This window comes from Mastigoproctus giganteus, chromosome 3 (assembly GCF_048544385.1).
Source record: "Mastigoproctus giganteus isolate SK-2022 chromosome 3, ASM4854438v1, whole genome shotgun sequence".
In the NCBI taxonomy this organism is placed as follows: Eukaryota; Metazoa; Arthropoda; class Arachnida; order Uropygi; family Thelyphonidae; genus Mastigoproctus; species Mastigoproctus giganteus.
In genome coordinates, this window is record NC_143577.1 from 86,202,092 (window position 1) to 86,226,825 (window position 24,734).

General features: G+C 37.0%; 1 protein-coding gene across 1 annotated transcript in view; it reads right to left on the reverse strand.

Annotated features, from left to right (window-relative positions):
• Positions 1 to 24,734, reverse strand: part of LOC150088126 (lysosomal alpha-mannosidase-like) — an 86,887-nt gene that overhangs the window by 15,832 nt on the left and 46,321 nt on the right. Inside the window, exons 8-17 of the mRNA XM_090370580.1 lie at positions 19,105 to 19,158; positions 17,923 to 18,039; positions 13,090 to 13,293; positions 12,066 to 12,123; positions 10,220 to 10,259; positions 9,416 to 9,485; positions 9,111 to 9,230; positions 8,171 to 8,287; positions 7,419 to 7,545; positions 7,011 to 7,084 (exon numbers count right to left, since the gene is read on the reverse strand). Of these exons, the coding sequence (XP_090226706.1) occupies positions 7,011 to 7,084; positions 7,419 to 7,545; positions 8,171 to 8,287; positions 9,111 to 9,230; positions 9,416 to 9,485; positions 10,220 to 10,259; positions 12,066 to 12,123; positions 13,090 to 13,293; positions 17,923 to 18,039; positions 19,105 to 19,158 (981 nt within the window). The remainder of the gene's footprint in view (positions 1 to 7,010; positions 7,085 to 7,418; positions 7,546 to 8,170; positions 8,288 to 9,110; positions 9,231 to 9,415; positions 9,486 to 10,219; positions 10,260 to 12,065; positions 12,124 to 13,089; positions 13,294 to 17,922; positions 18,040 to 19,104; positions 19,159 to 24,734) is intronic.

Below are 24,734 nucleotides of genomic sequence, written 5' to 3' on the forward strand. Positions count from 1 at the left end.
CAAAAAAAAAAAAACTTCCAACGTCACTTGTTCATCCCCTCCAATAGTTTGTCTAGTTCTTTCTTGAATTTATTCAAACATTTATTCCACAACAACAGATGGAAGTTCGTTCCAACAATCAACCACCGGTTGGCTGAAGGTAAACTTCCGCACATCTATTCTGCAGCCATCCTTCCTCAATTTGAATTTATGCCCCTTCATGTGCGTAGTCTGAGCAGGAGGAAAAATCCCAAGAGCATTGATCTTGCTAAATCCATTCAAAACCTTAAACGTCTCAATCAGATCACCTCGCAGGAGCCTAGTCTCCAGACGCTGCAATTTTCAGAACTGAAGCCTCTCTTGGTAAAAGCACCCCTTTGTTCTCCTCACCAATCTCGTTGCCCTTCTTTGCACCAATTCTATTAGTTCTACATCCTTCCTAAAATGAGGCCTCCAGACCTGTACGCAGTACTGAAGATATGATCTAACCATTGCCCTATACAACGGGATAATCACTTCCTTATCGCTACTAACAACATTCCTATATATCATTGACAAAATTCCATGAGCTGCCTTGGCAGCCTGCCTGCACTGCTCAGAGAACTTCGTATCTGACTGCACAATTACGCCCAGTTATATTTCATTCTCCACTGCCCTTAGTGTAGTACCACACAGTTTGCACGTTGATCTGGGATTAGTGCTACCCCATATGTCACTCACACACCAGTCAGACTTTTGTGGATTTATTGGATGATTGTTTTCTGCAGCAGCATGTTCGAGAGGCAACCAGAGAAAGTAATACTCTTGATCTGGTTATCAGCAGTGATCATTCGTGTATTAAGAATTTGCAGATAAAGGAACCACTAGGTGGCAGTGATCACAGTGTGCTGAAGTGGGATTTACTCAAAGAGGTAACTACCGTCAGGGGTAAAGGAAAGGGTTTTTGCTTCCGTAAAGGGGAGTACAGTGGTCTCAGACAGTTTTTAAATTCTGTACAGTGGGATCAACTGACGATGTTACAAACAGTAAATTCTAAGTGGGAAGCATTCAAGGAATTAATCGTGGAAGCTACTAGACTTTATATACCGATTAAGAAATATCGTTCAAGGTTTAGGCCTAAATGGTTATCAAATGAACTAATGAGACTCGTGACAGAGAAGAAAAATGCATGGGATGCATATAAATTATCAGGTGACGCAGAAGCCTGTGGCAGATATAAGCTAGTCTGTAATCAGGTCACAAAGGAGGTTCGGCAGGCGAAGGCGGATTACGAGAAATCTTTGGCAAAGGATGCTAAGAAAAACAGCAAGGATTTCTTTACTTATATAAACTCTAAAAGGAAGGGGATGAATCTGATTGGTCCACTTGACATCGATGGTTCGACTGTTGATGATCCTGCTCAGATAGCAAACAAACTGAATGAGTATTTTGCATCTACATTCACACGTGAGGAATTATTAAGGTTTGAAAATGGAAGAAGGTTATCAAATTGTAGCAGTGTGCTTAATGATTTTGTAATAACTGAGAGCAAAGTGGAGGAGAAATTGTTGAAGTTAAACATAAGAAAGGCACCTGGGGTGGATGGGATCTATCCAGTTATTTTAAAGGAGGCGGCAAAGCAACTAAGCAAACCCTTAGCCATAATTATGAGAGCATCCTTGGACTCAGGGGAGGTTCCCACGGACTGGAGATGTGCAAATGTGTCCCCAATTCACAAAGGTGGATCGAAGGGTGACACGAGTAATTACAGACCAGTTAGTTTAACTTCTGTTCCGGGTAAAATAATGGAGTCACTGGTTAAAAATGCATTGCAGGATCATCTAGACAAGACTGCAGCAATAATTCAAACACAGCATGGGTTTGTTAAGGGAAAGTCTTGTCTGACAAATTTGATTGGTTATTATGATGTGGTCACAAAGGAACTGGATGCGAAAAATAATTTTGATATCATATACTTGGATTTCAGGAAAGCTTTTGACACTGTTGCGCATGGAAGACTACTGTACAAATTGGAGCAGAATGGTATTAAGGGTAAGTTGCTACAATGGATAAAAGGATGGTTAAGTGGGAGAAGACAGAGGGTGGTAATCAATGGGTGCTGCTCTTCATGGACTAATGTTATTAGTGGAGTCCCACAGGGTTCGGTGTTGGGTCCACTGTTGTTTTGTGTATTTATCAATGATATTGATGAAGGTATATCAGGCTTAATGTCGAAGTTTGCAGATGACACAAAGGTTGGCAGGGTTGTTAATGACAGTAATGGCAGTGTGCTACTGCAACAGGATCTAGATAATTTGGGCAGATGGGCTAAGAAGTGGCAACTGAAGTTCAACCTTGACAAATGCAAAGTACTGCATATGGGTAGAAGTAACCCCAGAGAAACGTACCAACTGTGTGGTACTACACTTAAGGTGGCAGAAAATGAAAAAGACCTGGGAGTAATTGTGCAGTCAGATATGAAGTTTTCTGAGCAATGCAGACAGGCTGCTAGGGCAGGTCATGGGGTTTTGTCAATGATATATAGGAATTTTGCTAGCAGGGAAAAGGAGGTGATTGTCCCTCTGTATAAGGCAATGGTCAGGCCACGCCTTGAGTACTGCGTACAGGTCTGGAGGCCTCATTTTAGGAAGGATGTAGATTTGCTTGAGCGTGTACAGAGAAGAGCAACACGATTGGTGAGGGGAATGAAAGGATTCTCTTACCAAGAGAGGCTTAAGTTCTGCAAATTGCAGTGGCTGGAGACTAGGCACCTGCGCGGTGATCTGATTGAGGTCTATAAGGCCTTGAATGGGTTGAGCACGCTGAATTCTGATGGGATCCTTCCACTTGTTCAGATTACGAACCTACGGGGACATAAGTTCAAATTAAGAAAGGACAGATGTAGAATAGATGTGCGGAAATTTGCCTTTAGCCAGCGGGTGGTTAATTGCTGGAACAAACTTCCATCTGTCGTTGTGGAAGTTGATAGGTTAAATAAATTTAAGGAGGAACTGGACAGGCATTTGGAGGGTATGGTGTGATGATTTTTTTTTTTTTTTTTTTTTTTTTTGGCTGATGCTGCATAAGCTCCTACACTTGCTTTCTTGCATCATGTGCCACTACTACTACTACTACTACTACTACTATATGCAGGCTCTACTTTGCATTTATCAACGTTAAACTTCAATTTCCATTTTTCAGCCCAACTGCCTAGATATTGTTGCAGTAGCATACTTTGATTACTCTCTTTAACCATCCTTTCACCTATATGTTTTTTCTCGAATAATAAATTTCCATGTCATAAGTGTGACAAAACTCGCCAATGCTAGCACAAGGTCTTCAAAAACCGTTACGTTTTTTCTTGACTCTGCATTTGTTCATATTTTTCACTACAAAGCATGCAGGTTCTAAAATTTCTGTGAGCAAGTTTAGAAGATATATATTGCAATTTGTGCACTTGTTAGACTTATTGAAATAAACTAAAGAGTGATATTTGAAACATAGAAAGGATGAGAGTAGGATAAGAGGAGGATCCGATCACCGAGATATTTCGGATGACCCCCCCCATCCCGTGAATTCCAAAAAAGCAAGCCCTATTGTATATGTGCAACGTATATGGCCAAAAGTAACCAGATATTTGCATGTTTAAAAGAGCCCTTTTTTACAATACTTAAACATGACGGCCCAAATTTAGTTTCAGTTACACTGTACTCAGTTCGGTAAACTTCGACCAATATTTTATAACAGAAAATAACGTATATTGGGCAATTTCTCCTTCAACATGGCAGTGAATTCAGCTCGTTCCGGTCATGTTGACCTCGCCCAAAGTCGACGTTCTATTCCCTCCCAAAGGCGCTTATTCAGTGGGTTAAGGTCGAGGCTCAGGACAGTCCATTGAAACAGTTGTACGCTCGAGTCTCCACTTTCAAGAGCACTTCCTATTTTGCTGACACAGTGGAGGAATGATCCAGAATGTAAAAGTACCCCATGCTATTCATTGTTTCAGCAACGATGACCAATGATCCAAACCAGGAAATAACCTCATATAGTGACCGAACCTCTGGCAAACTTCCTATTTGGGAAGATACGCTCTAGTAAATAAAATACTTTTTTTCAGTTGAAGTTTAGTAATGCAGTAGCAGTTTCTTTTCTTTCATTCCTTATGAATTTTTCTGTTGACTTTTGAAAAAAAAATATATATATACAATTAATTTATGGTGAACCGAGTTAATGGTACGTTAAATTGGCCAGTTTAGATGCTGGTCCTTGCTTACATGTGTAATCCATTTTATTAAGAGTAAATGCTTCACGATTGTGCAAATTGTCCCCAGAATCCAAAGGATAGAATTTTAAGAGCTCCAGCGTTTTGTCTTATTGAGAAAGTTTGGTAATGCCATTAATTCCTTGAGATGGATGGCTTCTTTTAGCCAGCGCAAAAATGTTGTGGTAGGGTTTTAGACGCATCAGAAATTTAGGTCATATTGCGCACAATGTGTAGAAAATTGCGTAATTGCGTGTGTTTTTTGGACGAAAAACTAGAGTTTCCATGAATAAAACCATGCTTCCTTCTCCCGAGACTGACTAACTCAAGCATGTTATGAAAAAGGTCCATAAGAATTCCTTGGGTCATTGAAGGGGGTTCGAACTCAGGTCTCTTCCACCCAGTGTGGGGAGGAAGATGATCATACCAACTGTGCTACCCACCAGGGCAGTGTGATGAAGAACTTGTAACACAGTAAAAGGAGAGGGCTGTCTATATTTTTTACTATTTTTCGGATAAATTTCCATATTCTATTTTACTCTTTTTCCACCTACTCACAGTAGGTGGAAAGAAAGTAAAATATTTTTCTCTTTGCTTGATTTTTGTGTTTTCGGTCTGTCTACTGAAAAAAAAAAACAAAAAAAAAAAAAAAACTGATCAAAACTGAGAAACTCGTTGCTCTTTTCTATATATATTTTTGTTATCAGTTTACTAACTGCATAAACCACATGATCTCACTATTTGCGCATTATATTAATAATAGCGAATATGTTAAATACGTTTTATATTTAAATAGTTATTAAAATATAGGAAGAAATAAGAAATAAGTTAATAATAGCGATACATGCGACCTTATTCGAAATATAAGACAAATGTAGACTGTCCTGTTAGAATGCCACGTTTCCGTGGCTTCGTCACTCATTATAGCATCTGCTCTTCTTTGAATACATTTCAGAATACAGCACAGTACTTACTGATCTAACGTCTCAATAAGTCACGTGTTCAATTCTTACTTCCCATTATTCTGGTAACCGTGACCCTTGTATCTATGAACATTGTGCGATGTTATTATTATTTATTCATGTTTGAATACTGTAAGCTTCATGTGCCTAAAGTAATTTCAAGCAACACAACGGTAGATGATTCGACTCTTTTACAGCATAATACACGAGATGCGTAACTTAAAAAACTCCTTTAGGACTTTTAAGTCACGCTTTTATAAGTAAAAGTCTAACTTTTACTTAATAAAGGGAATTTGTTAAATAAAAAATAAGCACGTGGATGTTTTAAGTTTCATTAATACGTGCTTGATATTTTTGTATTACCATACACTCCAGTGACGGATTTATTCGGAAGCACGTTCAGCAGCCCTTTCAGTTTCAGAATTGAGAGACATTCGAAATTCAAATACAGCGAGTTCATTCAATTCCAACGTATTGCAAAGTTAGCAAGTCATGCAAAAAGGCCGTTATGTAAGTGTAAAATAACGTCTATTTTTATCGTCTCAAAAACTGTTCGGCTTAGGACCCTGAAATTGCCTAGTCCACTTTCGATATCCGCGGTGCTAGAAAAGGAAATCCCAAATGAAACGTGCCAGATTTGCTCAACAGGGCAAAAATCAGGGGACCCAGCAAGCCCGAAAAGCATATGAACCTTGCAGAGACTATTTGACAACATTAGCCGAGCATTATCCTATTAGAATGAAGAGTTAAATAATAGTTAGAGAAATGGCAAATAGACAGGTTTAAACACAATTTCACCCTAATGTTGAACTTTGAGATTGTATACAAATAAAACTGATAAATAAATCTTCTAAAACTCGTTTTAGAAGCTTTATTCATCAGTTTTAAACTCGATTGTAGACAAATAAAACTGTTGAATAAAGCTTCTAAAACTCGTTATTCCAACAGGACAGTGGTCTGCTACATATTGCCAGCGTTTATCATATAATTTCTCTTCAGTCTTGATGTGGTTTCCAGGCTAGTAAATATCTTGATTTGTCCCCTACTGAGCAATTTTGGTACACGATAGGATGGCAACTTTTTGTATATAACATATAATACGAATTTTTAATTTTATGCTGTAAACAAACTGGCAATATTTTATGAATAATATGCATTTTTAAATTAAGGAAATCTCTATCTTGCTGTGATTTCTTCTCCTCCACAATTAACATCAAAACTGAACCCAGGAGGCGGCCAATAAATATTTGGAAGTATGCCTGCAAATATTTCTCCCTTCATACCTATAAAATAATTTAATTATTCAGTAGGAATATAATAACAAGGAACAAGGGCATCCACTCCTCCAAGGCTATAAAAACTGGTCATATTAGGAGCACCCAAGAGCTATCTTATTTGTCCCTATGCATTATGTTCATAAACCGTGTGTTCTTTAGTTGATTTGTCTATTATTCTGGACAAAAACCCTGTCCGGTAGAAAAGGCTAGGGATTCGAACCCGGGCATTTTACATCCGGTGTGTCCTCCAACGGTGATTATAATCCCCCCCCCTCCCCAAACCTTATTTTCTTTCAGTTTGCAGGTTAGAACAAAATAATTATTTGATCGATTTTTAATTTATACTCCTGGATGGTATATACGAGAACCAGAATACGTTAGACCTGTTACACTTTTATTTCTCAATGTCAATAACGGAACCGTGTAATTCTGAGGTTCTGTAGATTTACATGTTCGAACTTAGGTGATTCTAAACCTTACATATATGCATCTCAAAAAAATTCATATTTAATCAGCATCTTCTTAATATATTAAAATGATTAACGTACTTACTTCATTGCCAATGAAACTGTCGCTTACAGTTGCACTTATTACTTCACTTTCGTCATCGTTTACAGGCTCGTAAGCTAGTAAATAAAATAAATTAACGAATCTAAATATAATATATCCATAAACATCAAAAATTTCAACTTTATAATTAGAATTCTTCATAATTTGAATTAAATTATTTAAAATAAAGATTAATAGGATGCAACCTTATAACAAAAATAATATATCGTTGCATAAAGTTAGCAGAAAGCAGCAGACTACTGTATTGTACATGAGTCATATATGTTGATTTGTCTTTACTTTTATAGAGAACAAACAAATTCAGACTAGAATAATAAGTTATATTCACTTCACATGTTTTTAGTATAAGTACGAAAACTTAAAAAGCTCTAAAAATTAAAATAGGCCTACCATGAAATAAACTGAAATGGAAAGTTGAAATTCCCATTGGAGGTAACTTCAAGGGCAAAACAATTTCGTATCGTGCAATGCTCAGTCTTCCTGGTATGCTGAATACGTCCAAAGGTATAGGAACAAGCTATATAAAGAGAGAAAAAAACATTATATATTCTGGAAGTGTTAAAAGGTTCTATAAAAACGCAATACAAACTGATTATTAAATATTGGCAAATTAATCTTATTTGAAGATGGAGTACTCAACGAACTGTGATGAAAGAATCAAATAAATTCTTTCGTCTTTACTCCAATCGATTTTCGGTTACGGGGATATTCTCACCCGCTGAAGACTGAGGCCAAAGCATTAGCGCTAAGGCTTAGCTTATATTCGTCTTAGACAAATAACTTAATCCTGAAAATCCAACTAAATGTTTCTATATCATCGGAGATTTTATGCGTCCTGACCCTTCCCACGGATAAATTCGCCACTGTATCTCAGAGAAAGTGACTTCTTCAAACACTTCAATTGCCTTCGTTACTCTTAAGAGTAGTTAATGTGCACGTTAGAAAAAAAAAAAAAAAATCAGTGTTCAGAAACTCTACTGTTCTGCGAGTCTCACAGAATGTTTTTTGTAATGTTGAAAAACGCAAGAGCAATTATTTGGCCAACCCCTCTCTCTTTCACTCACACACACACACCCGTACATCATGAACAAAGGAAGTTAATGCATTTAGTTATATAAGTTCATAAGTAAAATTTATTTTACCTGAATATTAACAGATCTTCCTGTTCCATCAGTTACATGGTAACCTTCACCGGACACAGGGATGTGGAGGTAAGTAGAGATATTCTGAGCTAGAGGGTTGTAGACAACTGTCCAAAACTAAAATAAATAATCAAATCGTAAAATATTAGTTTCTGAAATGCTAATTAATATTTTTATTTAACATGAGCAAAAAGATCGAGGCACACAGATATACTATTGGCTGCAGCCACACCCACTGATGATTTCAAGGATGTGAAAGGCACATTTGCAAAAGTATTTCTTGATTTTCTGAGATGCGTGTACACTTTTTTAGTAGGCAATGTGTTATTAGGATACTACAGTTTGTTCCATAAAAGAGAATTTTAATCTTGAAGGACGTTGAAGTTCTCTGCCCACTTACATATACTGCCCGAGCCATCTCTTCTACCCCTTGAAGTCAAGCTTTCATCCGATTAATACTCCAGCTTTAAAGCTTTTTGGTTCTAGAAAGGTTATCATTTCCTGATACTTCTCGTCTTTAATATTTTTCATGCTACTTCTTCACTTCAAAACTTTTTCATATAATTCACGTTATCAACTTCGATTCATCCACTAAACATCTGTCTGACCATCGGGAGAGCTATAAGAGTGGAGAGGAGAAGAGAAGCCTTATCAAAAGAAATAAGTCTGTGCCAATGCTAATTTGTGAATTTTATATAAAAAATAAAGTTTAACAAGAAGATTTGTTGAATTATTCCTGATGAAATCAATGCTTCCAAATTTATCACAGTTCTTTTCAATGAAAAAATAAGAGAAATAATTTACACAAATTTTGTCTTAATCGACTCAGAAAAATCTAGCAATCTCAAGTGTAAAAGAAGAATAATTTTTTATATTTCAATATTATTTCAGGTTTTATTATAAATTATGGAAATATCATTAAAAAGGAATGACTACTTACTCTGTGTTCGAATTCTGAGACCTCACACATGCTACAATTCAATGAGTCACAGAAAATGTAATCCGGCGATTCTGTTTCCTCCACTGCCAGAAGCTTTTTAAAGGCTCTGTTAACTGCATCCTACAACGATTACAGAACATATATTTTCGTGTTAAGATAAATATTTCATGTTAATTAGCAATATGAATCACGGTATTCTATAGTAGTTCATTATGCTGAATTGCGCAAACTCCAAAATTGCAGTAAATCTCTCTAACGTAGTTCAAATTTGCATTGCGATCACATTGTACAGGACTGAATTTTACCTGACAATCTGCAACCCCAATTGCCAACTGCTTTGCATAATCGTCCGCTACATGCTGTTTCTCAGTACCTCTGCAAGAAAATGAAGGACTTCAGTTCATTCACTTTGCGTATGGCAATTAACTATAAAATATTGTTTCTTTAGAACTGAATGTTTTATTACCCAATAAAAGTTTAATATATAGAGAGCTTGATCAGTTAGAATAATTAATATCCTTCTGTTGCAATGCTTAACTTAACTTACCCATTATCGTGCTTTGTAAAAAAAAAAGAGAAAAATCTATAATTTTATATTCCAAATTTACAGCTTAGAAATCCCAGTAATACAAAAATTCTCCAAACACGTTATTTCAGGTAGTATAATAAATAATCGTCAAGACAATTAAAAAATCCTCAGTCTCTTAAGTCCAAAAAAAAAAAAAAATAAAATAAAATAATCATTGGACATGAAAGACCAAAACTGGTAAGACTACAATTTTCATGACAAGTGGACAAGCACATACGCGGACAGGTTTTGTCGAAATATATCCAATAACATTATAATTTTCAACCATTTTACATGCGTTTCGCCACTTCGATTTCCCAATATCTGGTTTGGTGGCTGTTTTGAATTCGCGTTATCCTTACTACTCTAATTTTAATTTCGATATCATTAGTTCTCTGGGTGATGTGAAGTTAGATGGTGATAAATAAAATTCTTCTGGATAGTTAAATTTTTAAAGGATAGTTACCAATTAAATGTTAATAATACAGCTGAAATAGAAGTCTATTGGTATATTGTATACGAAAAGAAATTTTATACTTACGATACGCCATCATGGTGTTGAAGTACTCCTAATGCTCGTTCTGAAAAAAATATAAGAAACGGTATCTTATACACTGTCTTAGTGATTTTAGCATTGAAACATTGAGTTATATTAAAAGAATAAATTCCAAGAATGTGTGAAGAAAAACTCAAAATGGCAATTTTGTTGGTGGAGAAATTAGAAGACCTGAATCCATACTAAACTAATTGAATACAAAAAGCAGCATGAACACCTGTAAGCTGATTGCAGCAAATTTTAGACAATATTAGAGAAGAAGATTATGGTGATATTTTAATGAAATTCTGGGAGCATTTAAAATGGGACGTAATATGTCCATAAAGATACATTTCCTGTATTTACATTTAGAGGGCAGAGTAGTTAAATCCGGATAAGCAGTAGTATTTTGGGTTCACCTGACTACTAAATATGGTAATATTCTTATATTTTGTGTCTTGTTTGTTAAGGACACACCTTGTAAGCTTCTTTGACTTCATGTGAGCGTCTCGGCGTATTTAATTTATGTTTTTCCCTGAGACCTGAGTACTGTTAGTGATGAGCATAAATATGAAGATAGCACCAAGGGGATGAAACCATCCGCTGTGTTCAACCTACCAGGAAAGAAGGAATCCAAATATCCTAGCAGACTGCTGCCAGATATTGATCAAAGCAGCTCAAAATGGCAGTTATAAAAGGAATAAATGAAAAGAAATTGTTTATTTGTTATGCATTTCCTTTCCCATGAAAATGGTGAGTAAAATATAAAATTTTAAAGTTCTGATTTCAATTCGCACATTTAAAATTACTACAGCCACCTATTTCTCTGTAAAGCAAGAGAAAACATTTCTAAGAGTATTTAACTGAAGTCGCACATATTTATGAAAGCTTAGCTCTTTCAGAAAACTGTGTCATTTACATGAAAATGTGAAAGGAGAGTTTGAATATTTTGTACTGGTTTCAAAACATTTTAATCTTAACGAAGATTATCATCACATCAATAATTCAAGATGGCACCAAGTGTAATAGAGAGTATAACCGTTCAGTAAAATAGGGCGAATAAAGCACTAGAGAGCCTGGCATTGTCAAATTTACTCAACTGATTTAGGATCGAACTGTTGGCCTCTAGAAGTTGTTATTTGGTTTTTAGGAGCATTAGCAACTAAGGCCATATTGCTGCGGGGATATGCGGTGGTCATTCTCTGACCTTTCCGTACTTGGTGGTCACGGGCTCGAACCCCGGTCTAATATCAAGAAGCGTGTGCTACGCACTGCCGCTCCTGCCCACCTGGCTACGGAGGCGCCTGGCCTCTAGAGATATGAAGCAAGGTGAACAGAAGTAACAGAATTCAGATTAATTTCACAAGTTCGAATATCAACTTATGACAAAGCGCTTCTGAACAACTGTGGTACTTTTCTTTTAATTCAGGATCAACAATTCCACAGAAGTTCACATTTAGATCCATTCCTCCTTTTCTATACATTCGTTCACCTGTTATGATTGTGTTGTCAGTGTAGGATTTAGGCTTAAAGAACTCTTTGGACCTCGTCGTTTACTTTTGTGAGGTTAAAAATCTTTAATTACGTAATTTAAGGCCTTGTCTTGGCTCTGGATCTCATAATGTGTAAATCAAGTCCCTTCAGCGCGTTAATAATTACAATACATCAGAAGAGCAAAAAGAACAAAGTGAAAAATAGAATCTATAGTTGATTCTTTAACACATTGAAAGTTATTTTTACAAATTTATAATACTACTTACAAATGAAAAGAAAACAAATTAAAATTACAAATTAAACTATAAATTAAAAAGGATGAAAATAAAAATTCTTACAACATTTTGCATACACGTACCCAACCGTCTTGTATTAAAGTTTTCTATTTGAGATAAAGCAATCAGCTGCTGACAAGTCTATATACAGAACAAAAGAAAACGAACAGAGCGAAGAATTAAACACCTTCAATTTATATTTTTAAAGAATATAAACAATTAAAAGAAGTAATGATTTATAAATTAATTTACATTATTTTTATTATACTTGTAAACCTGTATAAATATTGGCACGGTTTACTGTCAGCTAATGAAAGTAGTAATGAATTTTCTGAAATATTAGACAACACACTCTTAAAACAGGAATGGAAAATTCCACACCAAAATGGGTACAGTTTCTGCAACTTGCAACTGGAATTAAGTTGACCAAAATTTAAGTTATCATGATTATTGCTTATTACATATTAACCGAGTACAATTTATGCTGTTTTTAAGTTTTTGCGTCATCATGTTTTGACAGACTACTGGTGTTATTTTGAGGAAATATGTGAAAATCTCTTGTTATTATGAGGGCAACAAGCTCCACTTCATCACGAATATGATACAATGATACATGCTCGTAATGCAATGATACATGTTCCACTGCATCACGAATGTGATACAATGATACATGCTCGTAAACAAAAATAACACATTATACCTGATATCTACTAACGTTTTCTACAATGTTTTTTCTAATATCAGCATTATTATTTCCAAAAAGCAGACTGAATGGAATCTAAGGGTTATAAAATCCTGCACTTCTATTACTCTATCAATAATTTTAGCACCATAATGGTATAGTCACGCTGTAGTTAGCAAATAATCCAAACCATAATCAATTTCTGAGATTCTTCCACTATGCTTGACACAAAAACAGCCATATTGGACTGAAGTGAAATGCAATGGATTTTACTCTTAGGGCAATGTTCCTTCATCAAACTAGACATTCTTTTAATTCATTCTGCAAAACGAATCTTAATCTTATTCTTCTATCCAGAAATATTTATAGCGCAAATCTAAAGCTGGGTATTGCAACACATTCATTCCAAGATAAAGCTAATTTACCTGCAAGAAATTTAAGGCCTCCCTTTCGTAGCCTTTTAGAGCTGGTCTGCTAGTGAAGTAACCTGTCCAATATTCGTGAGGTTCACTAGCATACGGGAAGAAATCCGAGTCCATCGTTGACCATGTTTTATTGGCTTTGTTGAGAGCATATAGGTAACATGTGGGCGTAGAGTAGAACACATTCACTTTGGATCCATTGTCCTGCTGCACAAACCAAGAGAACAGTCAAATTACTTACAGGAGTTACGGTATATTGTTTCAGAGTGTGTAAAAGTTTTATTTATATTTTCTGAAAAGGGTTAGCCGAATGAAAAATATTAATGGAAAATTTATAAGTACTTTTTTGCCTTATGAGAATATGTTAACATATAGATTAGTGCAAAAGCATCATTTTAACGTAGCCATCTACCAAAGTAGTTAAATTAATTAATTAAATATGTTAGTCATTCTGCCTCGTAGAATGAAGCCTTTGTCCTTAAATCTTTTATAGAGAATATGTTAAATAATACAGAAATAAATTAATCGATTTTATATTTATGTATTGAAGAGAATAAAATGTTTGACATACATATATGTAGTACTAAGTAATACATGTGATTACGAATTTTCGCTTTCACACGAAAATAAAAAAAAAATAACATACAAATGAAAATCACCTGAATTTTTTGGACAGAATTGTTAAAACTGTCCACTTCAGTAAAAGAGACTGGACTTGAAACAACCATATTATACCAAGTGTCAATTTACCGAGATGAGATGTCATTTAATAAGGAGTAAATTATCAAAATCAGTTTGAGCAATTCATTTATTCATATAAACCACATAAATAATATTGTGAGAATATCGTATCAATAAAGTAATGGACATAAAATTAACTTCAAGATTTAAATATTAAAAAAAAAGATCAAAATGTTCAAACTCTTAAAGCGAATGGCATTCATTATATACAATGCATATGCTATCAGTTTAAAATTACGTAATGTTTTGCAGCCACACATATAAATAGAAAGTAAAAAGAATTTTAAATATTAATTGGTTTAACAAGATTGGAATGAGAGTAACAGTATTTAAGTACATACTTTTATAGTCTAACTCAGTGGGATGTATGTCTGCAGTTAAATCCAATGGGCTTGGACGATTACACTGGTAGTGTTTATATTTTTAATTATCAGATTTAATTACCTGTCTGCAGTTTCAGCCAGTAAGCTCGAGTTGGATAACAGCCGAATTTATGTTTTTAACTATCTGATACTGTAAAACAAAATAGAAGCACAACGAAGCGATTTCAGATGTCATTAACATATGCATGTGTTGCAGAAGCAGTACTTGGAAGGACCACTTTCTGCAGCACAGATAAAACGCAAACTGTAATACCAAAATATTTGGGTGGGGGACTTAATTAGAATTTTTTTATTCGCTTTGCAAAGTTCAGTATTAATAAGATTTCTAAATCTTATTAAGAAATAGTCTAAATCTTCCCCATTTAGCTGTATTTTTTCAAATGGTAGGTTACTATCATACCATTAAAGCGCATTTTAACCTTAGTTTTACAAAAATTAAGATGTATAATCCAGATGAGGAATTCTTTAGGGAAGGGGAGGCTAGAAGTTTATCAAACTCTAACGAGGAGCTAAATAACTCCCTGACAACTGAAAGGAAAGTGGAGAAGAAATTGTTGAAGATGAACATGAAAAAGGTACCTGGAGTGGATGGAATCTATCCAGTTATATTAAGGAAGGTAAGCAAACCCTTAGTCATAATTATGACAGCATCCTTAGATTCAGGGGAGGTTCCTATGGACCGGAGATGATGTGCCAATATATCGCAAATTCATAAAGGGGGGGACCAATAGGCGATGCGAGTAATTACAGACATGTTAGCTTAACGTCTGTTCCAGGGAAAATAATGGAATCATTGGTTAAAAAAGTAATGCAGGATCATCTGGACAAGCATGCAATTATACTGCAATCGTGGCATGGATTTCTTAAGGGGCGGTCTTGTCTAACCAATCGGATAGGTAACTATGATGCAGTGACCAAGGAACTGGATACAAAACATAGTTTTGATATCATATACTTGGATTTCATGAAGGATTTTTATACTGCTGCTCATAAAGGACTGCTGTGCAAACTGAACTAATGTGGCATTAAGGGCAAATTACTGCTAGGGATAAAGGGATGGTTAAGTGGAAGAAGACAGAGAGTAGTTATCAAATGGGCACTGCTCTTTGTGGAATAATATTATAAGTGGAGTTCCCAAGGGTTCAGTGTAGACCCATTGTTGTTTTCAGTATTTATCAATGATATTGATGAAAGTATTTCAAGCTTAATGTCTAAGTTTTCAGATGATACAAAGGTTGGCAGGGTTCTTAACGATAGTCATCAGGGTGAGGTATGCAAGAAGATCTAGGAAAATTGGGTCGATGAGCTGAGAAATGGCAGTTTACGTTTGACAAATGCAGGGTACTACATATGGGTAGCAGTAAAGTAGCTTATCAACTATGTGCTAATACACTCAGGGTAGTGGAGAATGAAAAAGACCTGGGGCTAATATTACAGTCAGACATGAAATTCTGTGAGCAATACAGACATATTGCCAGGACAGTTCACGGGGTCGTGTCAATCAATCATATACAGAAACTTTGCTAGCAGGGATAAGGAGGTGATTATCCATTTGTATAAGGCTATGGTTAGGCCTATTTTGAGTACTGTATACAGGTCTGGAAGCCTCACTTTAGGACGGATGTAGATCTGCTGTAACGGGTGCAGAGAAGGACAACCAAACTGGTTGCCCTTCTCTAGAAAGGCTTTAGTTCTGCAATTTGCAGCGCCTCGAGACTAGATACCTGTGGGAAGATCTGATTGAGCTGTTTAAAGTCTTGAATGGATTGAGTAAGCTGAGACTACACACATGAGGAGGCATAAATTCAAGTTGAGGAAAGGTAGTTGCAGGATAGATGTGCGAAAGTTTTCCTTCAGCAGCAGGTGGTTGATTGTTGGAACAGGCTTCCATCTGTTGTTGTGGAAACGGATGGGTTGAATAAATTCAGAGAACGAACTAGGCAAATTATTGGAGGGTATGAATGGCTGAACTGCATAGTTTTTTTTTTTTCGTTTTTTTTGACTGATACTATATGCTTGCTTTCTTGCATCATTTGCCATTACTACTATTACTAGAACCAATTTTTTTTATTTTAAAACTTTTTTTAATGATAAAATGTTACTAATAAGTACTGTATAATTATCTGTTGAAACGTCTATAAACATGAAGTTATAGCTGAAACTTTTTACTTTCAAAAAAGCTGCAGATCGGATAACTGTTAAACAGAAGAAAACTGGCGATTTTTCTGAAAAAAAAAAAAAAAAACCAGGAGGTTTTAAGATTTCAGACTGCACTAGAAATTAAATTTCACTGAAAGCATACACGTTTATATTAAAATACAGCTACAGGATTGTTTACCATTACAGCGAGCTTTAAGACATTAGGTTACCTAGGATTTTTCGGTCCCTAGATATCTGTTTGTACTGTTTGTTGGACATCATCTGATTATGATTGATTCAAGAAAAGTAGAGTTTACTCTCTTCGCAAATATTGATCATTAAATCCGTGACTACACATTATGATAATGTCATTTAAAATATGAAGAATTACATCAGTAATATACATTCTTGCAAATGCAAACTTTAATTATATTTGGGACTTTCTCTGAGGGCGATACAATACTTAATTCTAGTCTTGGAAAAACCTCATCCGCTTGGGTTCACCCAGAGCTGGATCTTTTGTGACTTGTTTAAAGGTCTACATTGCTATTCTTGAAAGCACTCGTTAGTCGTGTTGAACCCTCCAGCATGTTTTTTTAGAATTGCGCTGCTACTCCGCAGCGTCATTTTTAGTACTATCTTGCAATGGACGATTTAAGCTGAGAAATTTGCCCTTAACGTCTTAAAGAAATCTCGCCTACTTTTTGATTTTCTCCTTCATCAAGGCTGTATATTTGTTTTTAAATGGCATTCACCGCCCCAGAAAACCAAAGTTTTATTATTGAAGGAATTCGAAACATTTCTGAAGTACCTACTACGCTTGGAGCATAATTATCTTACTGCGTCTTCCGCACTCAGATTGTACAACCGAGGGCACCCCACAGCTTGAAAATTAGACAGGATGATATCCCAGAGGATGAAGTTTAATGAAAAGATCCCCGCTTTGGAACTTAATTTACAATCATTCGGGAAATCCGATGTTTTCAGTTAGATGGATGAAGAACCTTTGAAACTTTCTTTTTCTTTAAACTTCTAAAGGCTCATACTGCCCATGATGTTTGCGTAAGTTTTAATTTATGAGTATTAATAAACGAAGGCATAGAAAGTTTCTAGTTAGACAACACAGTATTGGATTTGTATATTAAAGTAAACTATCGAGTGTCAGTAACAAATGTTTACTTTCTTAATATGCTGTCAGTTAAAAGTAATTTTCAGGGTCGGTTATTTCAGTATGTACAAATCATACTCAGAACCGACAATGTACTGGTTATTAAGATGACATTATAATAATTATATCTGTTGTAAATGAATGATTTTTTGAGCGTGACTGTTTCTCTAATGTTTAAATGATTTTTATGAATAAAATCAATTCATAATCTATTGTATGATATTAGATTTCCTTCTAGTAATGGCGATTTACTTCTAGTAATTGCTTTTAATAACCATGTATTTAAAATGCTGTACGCCTTTCAAATAAGTCCGTTTCAACAGTCTCGCTTAACTGAGTGATTTAGAGTGAAGTTTCAGTATTTCTATGGAGCTAAGTGCAAAGAATAGGAAAGGAAATTCTTACCCAAGCATTAACGTACCGCATGAGTTTGTCCAAGTTCCGGAACCATCGCGCCGCATCTGTGTAATAAAAGTCCATGCCCATGGTCATCACAATATGGTTGGTCGCATAATGTTCAGCCTACAAATGAAATTAAAATAATTACTCCTCGGCCTGCATTCATTTGTATACTATTCTTTTTTAATGCATTCAACACATTCATGTTTTCTTATTACTACTCTTAGTACCATGGACAACAGAGGGTTCAGTTATCCCAAGAAAATATAAATACTTAAATTATTTTTAGAAAAACGATTGATTTAAATTCAATTTAAAATAATCTGGTACGTTATCCATATAAAACACCCAGAGTTTATGAATTGCATCATAACATCAATGCATTTTTCATTTGACGTTAAACTGGCTAGGGATCAGACGAAATACACTTTCGCAACTTTTAACATATAATTCATCTATGTAAATAAGAAATAATCCTCTTGCGATTTTCCATTTAACAAAGGTAAAAATTTGGAGAGATTTTATAGCCAGCTTATTAGTGGCTATGTTAACCCAAGCTCTGATTAAACATAGTGACCTATGTTAAATCAGAGCTTGGGAATACGAAATATATTTTATAATTTCTGAGGAATATCGTGTGAACCTTTTAGTTTCCAATGCAACTTATGCTATGAAGCATCAGATATGTCTGTAAGAGCGTGTATTCATCTGGTTGATCTGCTTGTTTGTTGGAGGAGAGTCCTAAGTTCCTGGGAGGTTAAGCTATGCAATAATTTCCAGAGATTTACTAACTCGGCTACGTTGCTAAAAATGTGACAAATGTTCCTCCTGTAGAGACAGAATTCAAACCCCGGCAATTCTCCTTTTCCTCTCACAGTGCGGTTAGATAATGACTACAACCATTGTGATAACCGTGAGGGATATCGTGCACGTCACCTTGAATCCGCAGTAAAGGGATAGTTTTGAAGATACCAATTTTATAATGTTGAGCAGCACTCCACTTTTCTCCATTTCTTAAAGAAATTTATTGGGTGATTTGTTTACAGAGACTACAGACGATTCTCTTTAGCACATCCTCCTCACTTTTCTCATGTAGCACCATTCGATTTTCTTTACCTCACATGATTGCAGTCCTGTAAAAAGTACATAAAATTAAAAAAATTAACAAACAATTTCACTCTTTCTTACCTCATCGTATGCCAAAGAAACAAACCTGCGGGATTTTCTATCAATATTCATTTCCTGAAAGAAATGTAATACATGTTCTTAATGTTTAAGAAATAATCAGTTAGGATTTATTATGCGGATTTATATCAAGCAAATAAATAGATTATAACATCATTGATATGATATCACTGATTCATGCGATTCTTGAAGTAAATATTTTAAGCCAAAAGACGCAAAATAAAACTAATAATTCTGTAAATTTGAACTTTTGTTGATTTATAAGCGCTAGGTGGTAGATGACTCTCATCAACCGGTGAAACACCACCACTTTGCTTATTGGAGGCTTGAAGTGGTGGAACCCATGTTTAGTCTCTAGAGCTAAGTTCCGGTCAACCCTTCCCTATCTCTTAATTCATGCAGTATGATTGATGACTTTTTAGGTTATGATGAACATCGTGGCGAGATCCAATATTCCTTACATTTAGAGGGTACAGCTCTAAAACGGTGTTCGCAGGCCGGCCGCTAGTTAGTACACCGGACCGAACCTATGTGTACAAAAAGGTAACCACAGTGGTAAATAGAAGAACCTTGGACAGCATCCAGCGGTCAATAATTCTGACAATCACACGAGCTGTCTCCACAGCCAGCACGCACGCACTCCAGATTCTGGCCGGAGTCCTCCTGCTGGACTTGGAAATCATCAGATGCGCCCTGACATATAATATGGCAAAAGAAATACCATGCACTATCCTGAACTTCACGTTGGATCTCGCCAACAACAGGAAACTTGAAAAAACCAGACTTCTCGACCATCTCCGACAGGAATGGCAGGATCGGTGGACAGAATCCACTAAAGGTGAAATCACCAAGAAGTTCCTCCCTAGCGTTAACAGAGTCTTTCCAAAACCCCCGAGTTGGTTTCAACCAGGACTCCACGTCACCTTTCTGCTCACGGGGCACGGGCCATTTAATGCAAAACTATCTAGCTTCCGAATCACTGAGGATCCCCGTTGCCTCTGTGGCCACGAGGAGACATGGCAACATCTCATGTATGACTGTGACCAGTATGAGGACCTGCGATGCAGGCTCACCACTGCTATCACCTACTTCCCGCAGAACATGGAACAGCATCTTCTCGACTCGGAACAAGAATACAAAGCCCTTACCATTTTTGCACAGAAACTCTTTGCTAGAAGGCGAGCACTTATAGCAAACCACCGTGCACAGCACCCAGAAGCTGATGATGAATCCCAAAACCAGGACTAGAGAAAACCGGAATACACAAGAAAACTGTACCAAATAACCCACGAACATGACCATCATTTAGCCTTGTTCACGAGAGAACTGACAACCAGGAAGACCTACGTCTGAACCAGAGACAACCTGACACAGGACTTGATTCATGTATGACCCTGCGACTGGGATCTGACTCCCACATTGAAAAAGAACACCAAAGAAGATCCGGTTCAGATCGCTTGGACCCGCACGTGCTCACAACTGTCAATGCCTGTGGCGATCAGTACCGGGCTCCCTTGCCTGGTACCTTTACTCCCTTTCCCCTGGTGGGGAGGAGGAGACAGTCTTGTCTCCTCCCACCTCTGCCAACCCTGATTCTTCTCCTGGTGGGGCTTGGGCCTGCCTCACTGAAAATCCTGGGGTCGTCTTCTCTATCGTCCCCATACTTCTGTCTTTTCCCCCCAGCCTTCAGTCTCCCCCCTACTCTGCCTAATACGCCAGCGTATAACCCCACACAAACTGCAAAAACTTAACTTCGTCCAAATTAAATCGCATACACCTCAATTGGCTTTTCTAATTCCAGCGTTCACCCCTACCGAGTTTTTTTTTTTTTTTTTTTTTTTGGCCTTAGCCACTGAAATCTCAGGAAACTAGGTGGCAGGGCCTGCCAGAGTAAAATTTCATTCTGTGTACCTGGTCTGCCTCCACGAGGCCAAGTGTGGACAACGTTGGGCCTCAGTAGGGGTCCAGCGGCTAAACGGCCAGATGAACAACGATACACAACATTACACATATACAAAATCCACACACTTTTAAATCTCTGGCCTTCCCAGTGAACTGGTACACCTACAATGAAAGCAACGCGGAGATGGGAGAAATCCCTGGTGCCGTTAGACATCAATACACTTTACACTTTACACTTCACTTTACCTATTGGTAACTCTAGGAGGCTTCTGGATCAGCTAGTGTATAATCTTGCTACCTCTACTCTGCCAGATAGTGACTGGAGGGAGTCCGAGTAGTGTGTATGCGGGGAGCATTGTCCAGGCCACGTTATGTCAAGGATCTGGTATATTCTTACCACATGTACGCCATATCCAAAAATTTCATTACTTCATACAGCATGTCCCACTCACTTTTTCTTACTATTGAATACACCATGAATTGTCAAACTAATAGAGCAAGCTTATCTGCGAAAAGATCTAAACCTCCCAAACACTTCCTAATTCATTTCACAAATATACGTGGTCTCAATTCTAATCTCAACGATGTCCATTACCACTTGTCTGCTGCCAAACCCCATGTACTTTTTCTGACAGAATCTCAGTTATCGGTTGTTTCAACTACTGCTCATCTCAGATGCCCAAATTATTCGCTGTATGATTCCTTTTGCCTCAAAGGTGGTACTTGTGCATATGTCCGTTCTGATATTCCCTGTCAGAGACTTGGCAATTTGGAATCTCCTCTCTTTGATCTTCTCTGGCTGAAAAATCTCTCTACCTCATTGTGTCAAATTCATCTGTTGTCTCTACCGTTCTCCCAACTCCACTAATCACTTGGAGTTCTTTGACTTCCTCTCTTTGCAACTTGACTTTCTCCAGTCCAATTTTCCTTGGTGATTTTAATGTTCACACCTCCAGCTGGCTTCCGTTTTCTAGTCACACCGACCCAGCAGGTCGAGATGCTGAGGCTTTTGCAATTACTAATGACCTAGCACAGATTGTTCATTTACCTATAAGAATACCGGACAATCCTAATCATACAGCCAATACGCTTGATCTTTTTCTCACAACCAACCCTTCTAAGTACATGGTCGAAGTGAGAGGTCCTTTAGGCACTTCAGATCACAACTTGGTGATTGTCTCTTCTCCAATGGAGCCTTTATCTCATGGCTATTCCCAACCTCGTGTTGTTTATGCAAAATGGGATGACCTGCGAGACTTCTTTTCTTCTTTTCCTTGGTCGGATTACTGTTTCAAAACTTCTGATGTCAACGTTTGCTCAGATCGTGTCAGTGAAATTATTCTTGCAGGAATCAAATCCTTTATCCCACAATGCACTTTTAAATCTCGTCCTTTTTCTAAACCTTGGTTTTCCAATAAATATGCTAAGGCTGTTCAAGAGAAGAATATTGCATATCGTGATTGGCTTGTTTCTAATTCTTCAGTTTCATTTTCTGCCTACACCAAAGCTCGCAACAATTGTAAAGTAGTTATTAATCAGTCCAAACTAGAGTTTGAACAGGCTAAGAGTAGAAAACTTGCTTCTTGCCCTAATGGTAGCCGAGCATTCTGGTCTCTTGCCAAAGCTATTGGCCGCAACTTTTGCCCTCTCTGCTCTCACCTCTGTCCAAACCAGATGGTTCTGTTGTCACTTTAGCCAAGGATAAAGCTGACCTGCTAGCATCCCATTTACTTCCAACTCATGTATTAATGATCTTGGTAAAACACCTCCCACCATTCCCAACACGCTCCATTCAATGCCTCCTGTGGTCTTCCGTCAAAAGGATATCAGAAGGATTTTGATGAATCTTGATGCTAAGAAAGCTCCAGGTCCTGATGGTATTTCTCCACTTGTTCTCAAAACATGTGCTCCTGAACTTACTCCTATTCTTTGCCGCCTTTTTTCACTTTCTTATTCCAAAGGTGTTTTTCCTTCTGCTTGGAAATTTGCTCATATCCAGCCAGTTCCTAAAAAGGGTGACAAATCCCTTCCGTCCAATTATCGTCCCATTGCAATTACTTCTACTCTTTCTAAAGTAATGGAGAAATCAATTAACCGCCAACTCTTAAACTACTTAGAAACCTTCCGTCTGATCAACGATCGCCAGTATGGATTCCGTCAGTGTCGATTCACTGGTGATATTCTGGCTTATGTTACCCATTTATGGACTAATTTAATGGAAAGGTTCGGTGAAACACAAGTATTTGCACTTGACATCTCAAAAGCTTTTGATCGTGTTTGGCATAAAGGTCTTCTAAACAAGCTTCCACCTTATGGTTTGCCAACTGTTTTTAGTAATTGGTTATTCAGTTTTCTCTCTGATCGCTCACTGAGGGTAATGGTAGATGGCTCTCTGTCTTCTAACTTCTCCACTAATGCCGGTGTCCCCCAAGGTTCAGTTCTTTCCCCACTCTTTTCCTCTTGTATATTAATGAGCTTCCATTGACTGGAAATCCTATCCATAGTTTTGCCGATGATAGCACATTGCATTCCACTTTCCATTTTGAGAAACCTTGTCCTACTCAATCAGCTTCGACTTCTCGAAAATCTGCTACCAATTCCTTAAATGTCGATCTTCAGGTATTTCTCCAGTGGGGCAAAGACAACTTAGTTGATTTTAACCCTTCTAAAACTCAGTCTTGTCTTATATCTCGCAAAAAGGATTCTTCTGCTCCTATGCTTATCTTTAGTGACACTCCGATTTCTAGGCAAAATGATATATCTCTTTTGGGGATTACCCTGACTTCTAATCTCTTTTGGCACAAGCACATTACAAATATTGCTTCCTCTGCATCTAAAAAACTTGGTTTTCTCTTTCGCTCTCTGCGTTACTTTTCTTCCAAACAGCTGCTCACTCTGTATAAATCGCAAATCCGCCCTGCCATGGAATATTGTTCCCACATCTGGGGTGGTGTCCCCAAAACCTCTCTAAGGCTTCTTGATTCCATTCAGAAGAGGGCAGTTAGGTTAATTAATGATTCATCTCTAACAGAGTCTCTCCACTCGCTTTCTCATAGACGCACTGTTTCTGCTGCATGCCTCTTCTACAGATACTTCCATGGGCAGTGTTCTTCTGAATTGGCTTCTATAATTCCCGCTCTCTTTCAAAACAGTCCGAACACGTGCGCCACCTGCCAACATCCATTTACTGTCCAACTTCAAACCCACAGAACCAACTTTTCATCTTCCTCATTTATTCATTCAACTGCCGTGTTTCTGGAACAACCTTCCTTCATACGTATTTCCTGAAAATTACAATCTACAGAAGTTCAAGTCCAATGTTAACAAATATCTTCTTTCGTCTTCTCAACCTCCAGCCCAAGCACGGTACCAAGTACTATAGGTTCTAATACCTCTCGTGTTTGGGGTTCACATAAAAAAAAAAATAAAATAATAAGGATAAATGACAAAATGTTCATCGAGAAAGTTACTGAAAACAAGCACAATGTTTTTTTATATAAAATTCGGCCAGCCATTCCGAAAATATGGTGCTTCTGGTTATGATAAATCTATTTTGAAAGTTAAACTGATTAGATTAGGTTAGATAACTTTTCTTGAAGAGTACGAGTTGGGTATTATTGGAATTGTCCTGCTGATTTATATATGTCCTGACTGATGAAAGTCTGTGAGAAAGTTGGTAAAGTCCTTTGTAAATCCAATGTAACAATGCAAAACATCCAGTTCCAGCCGAT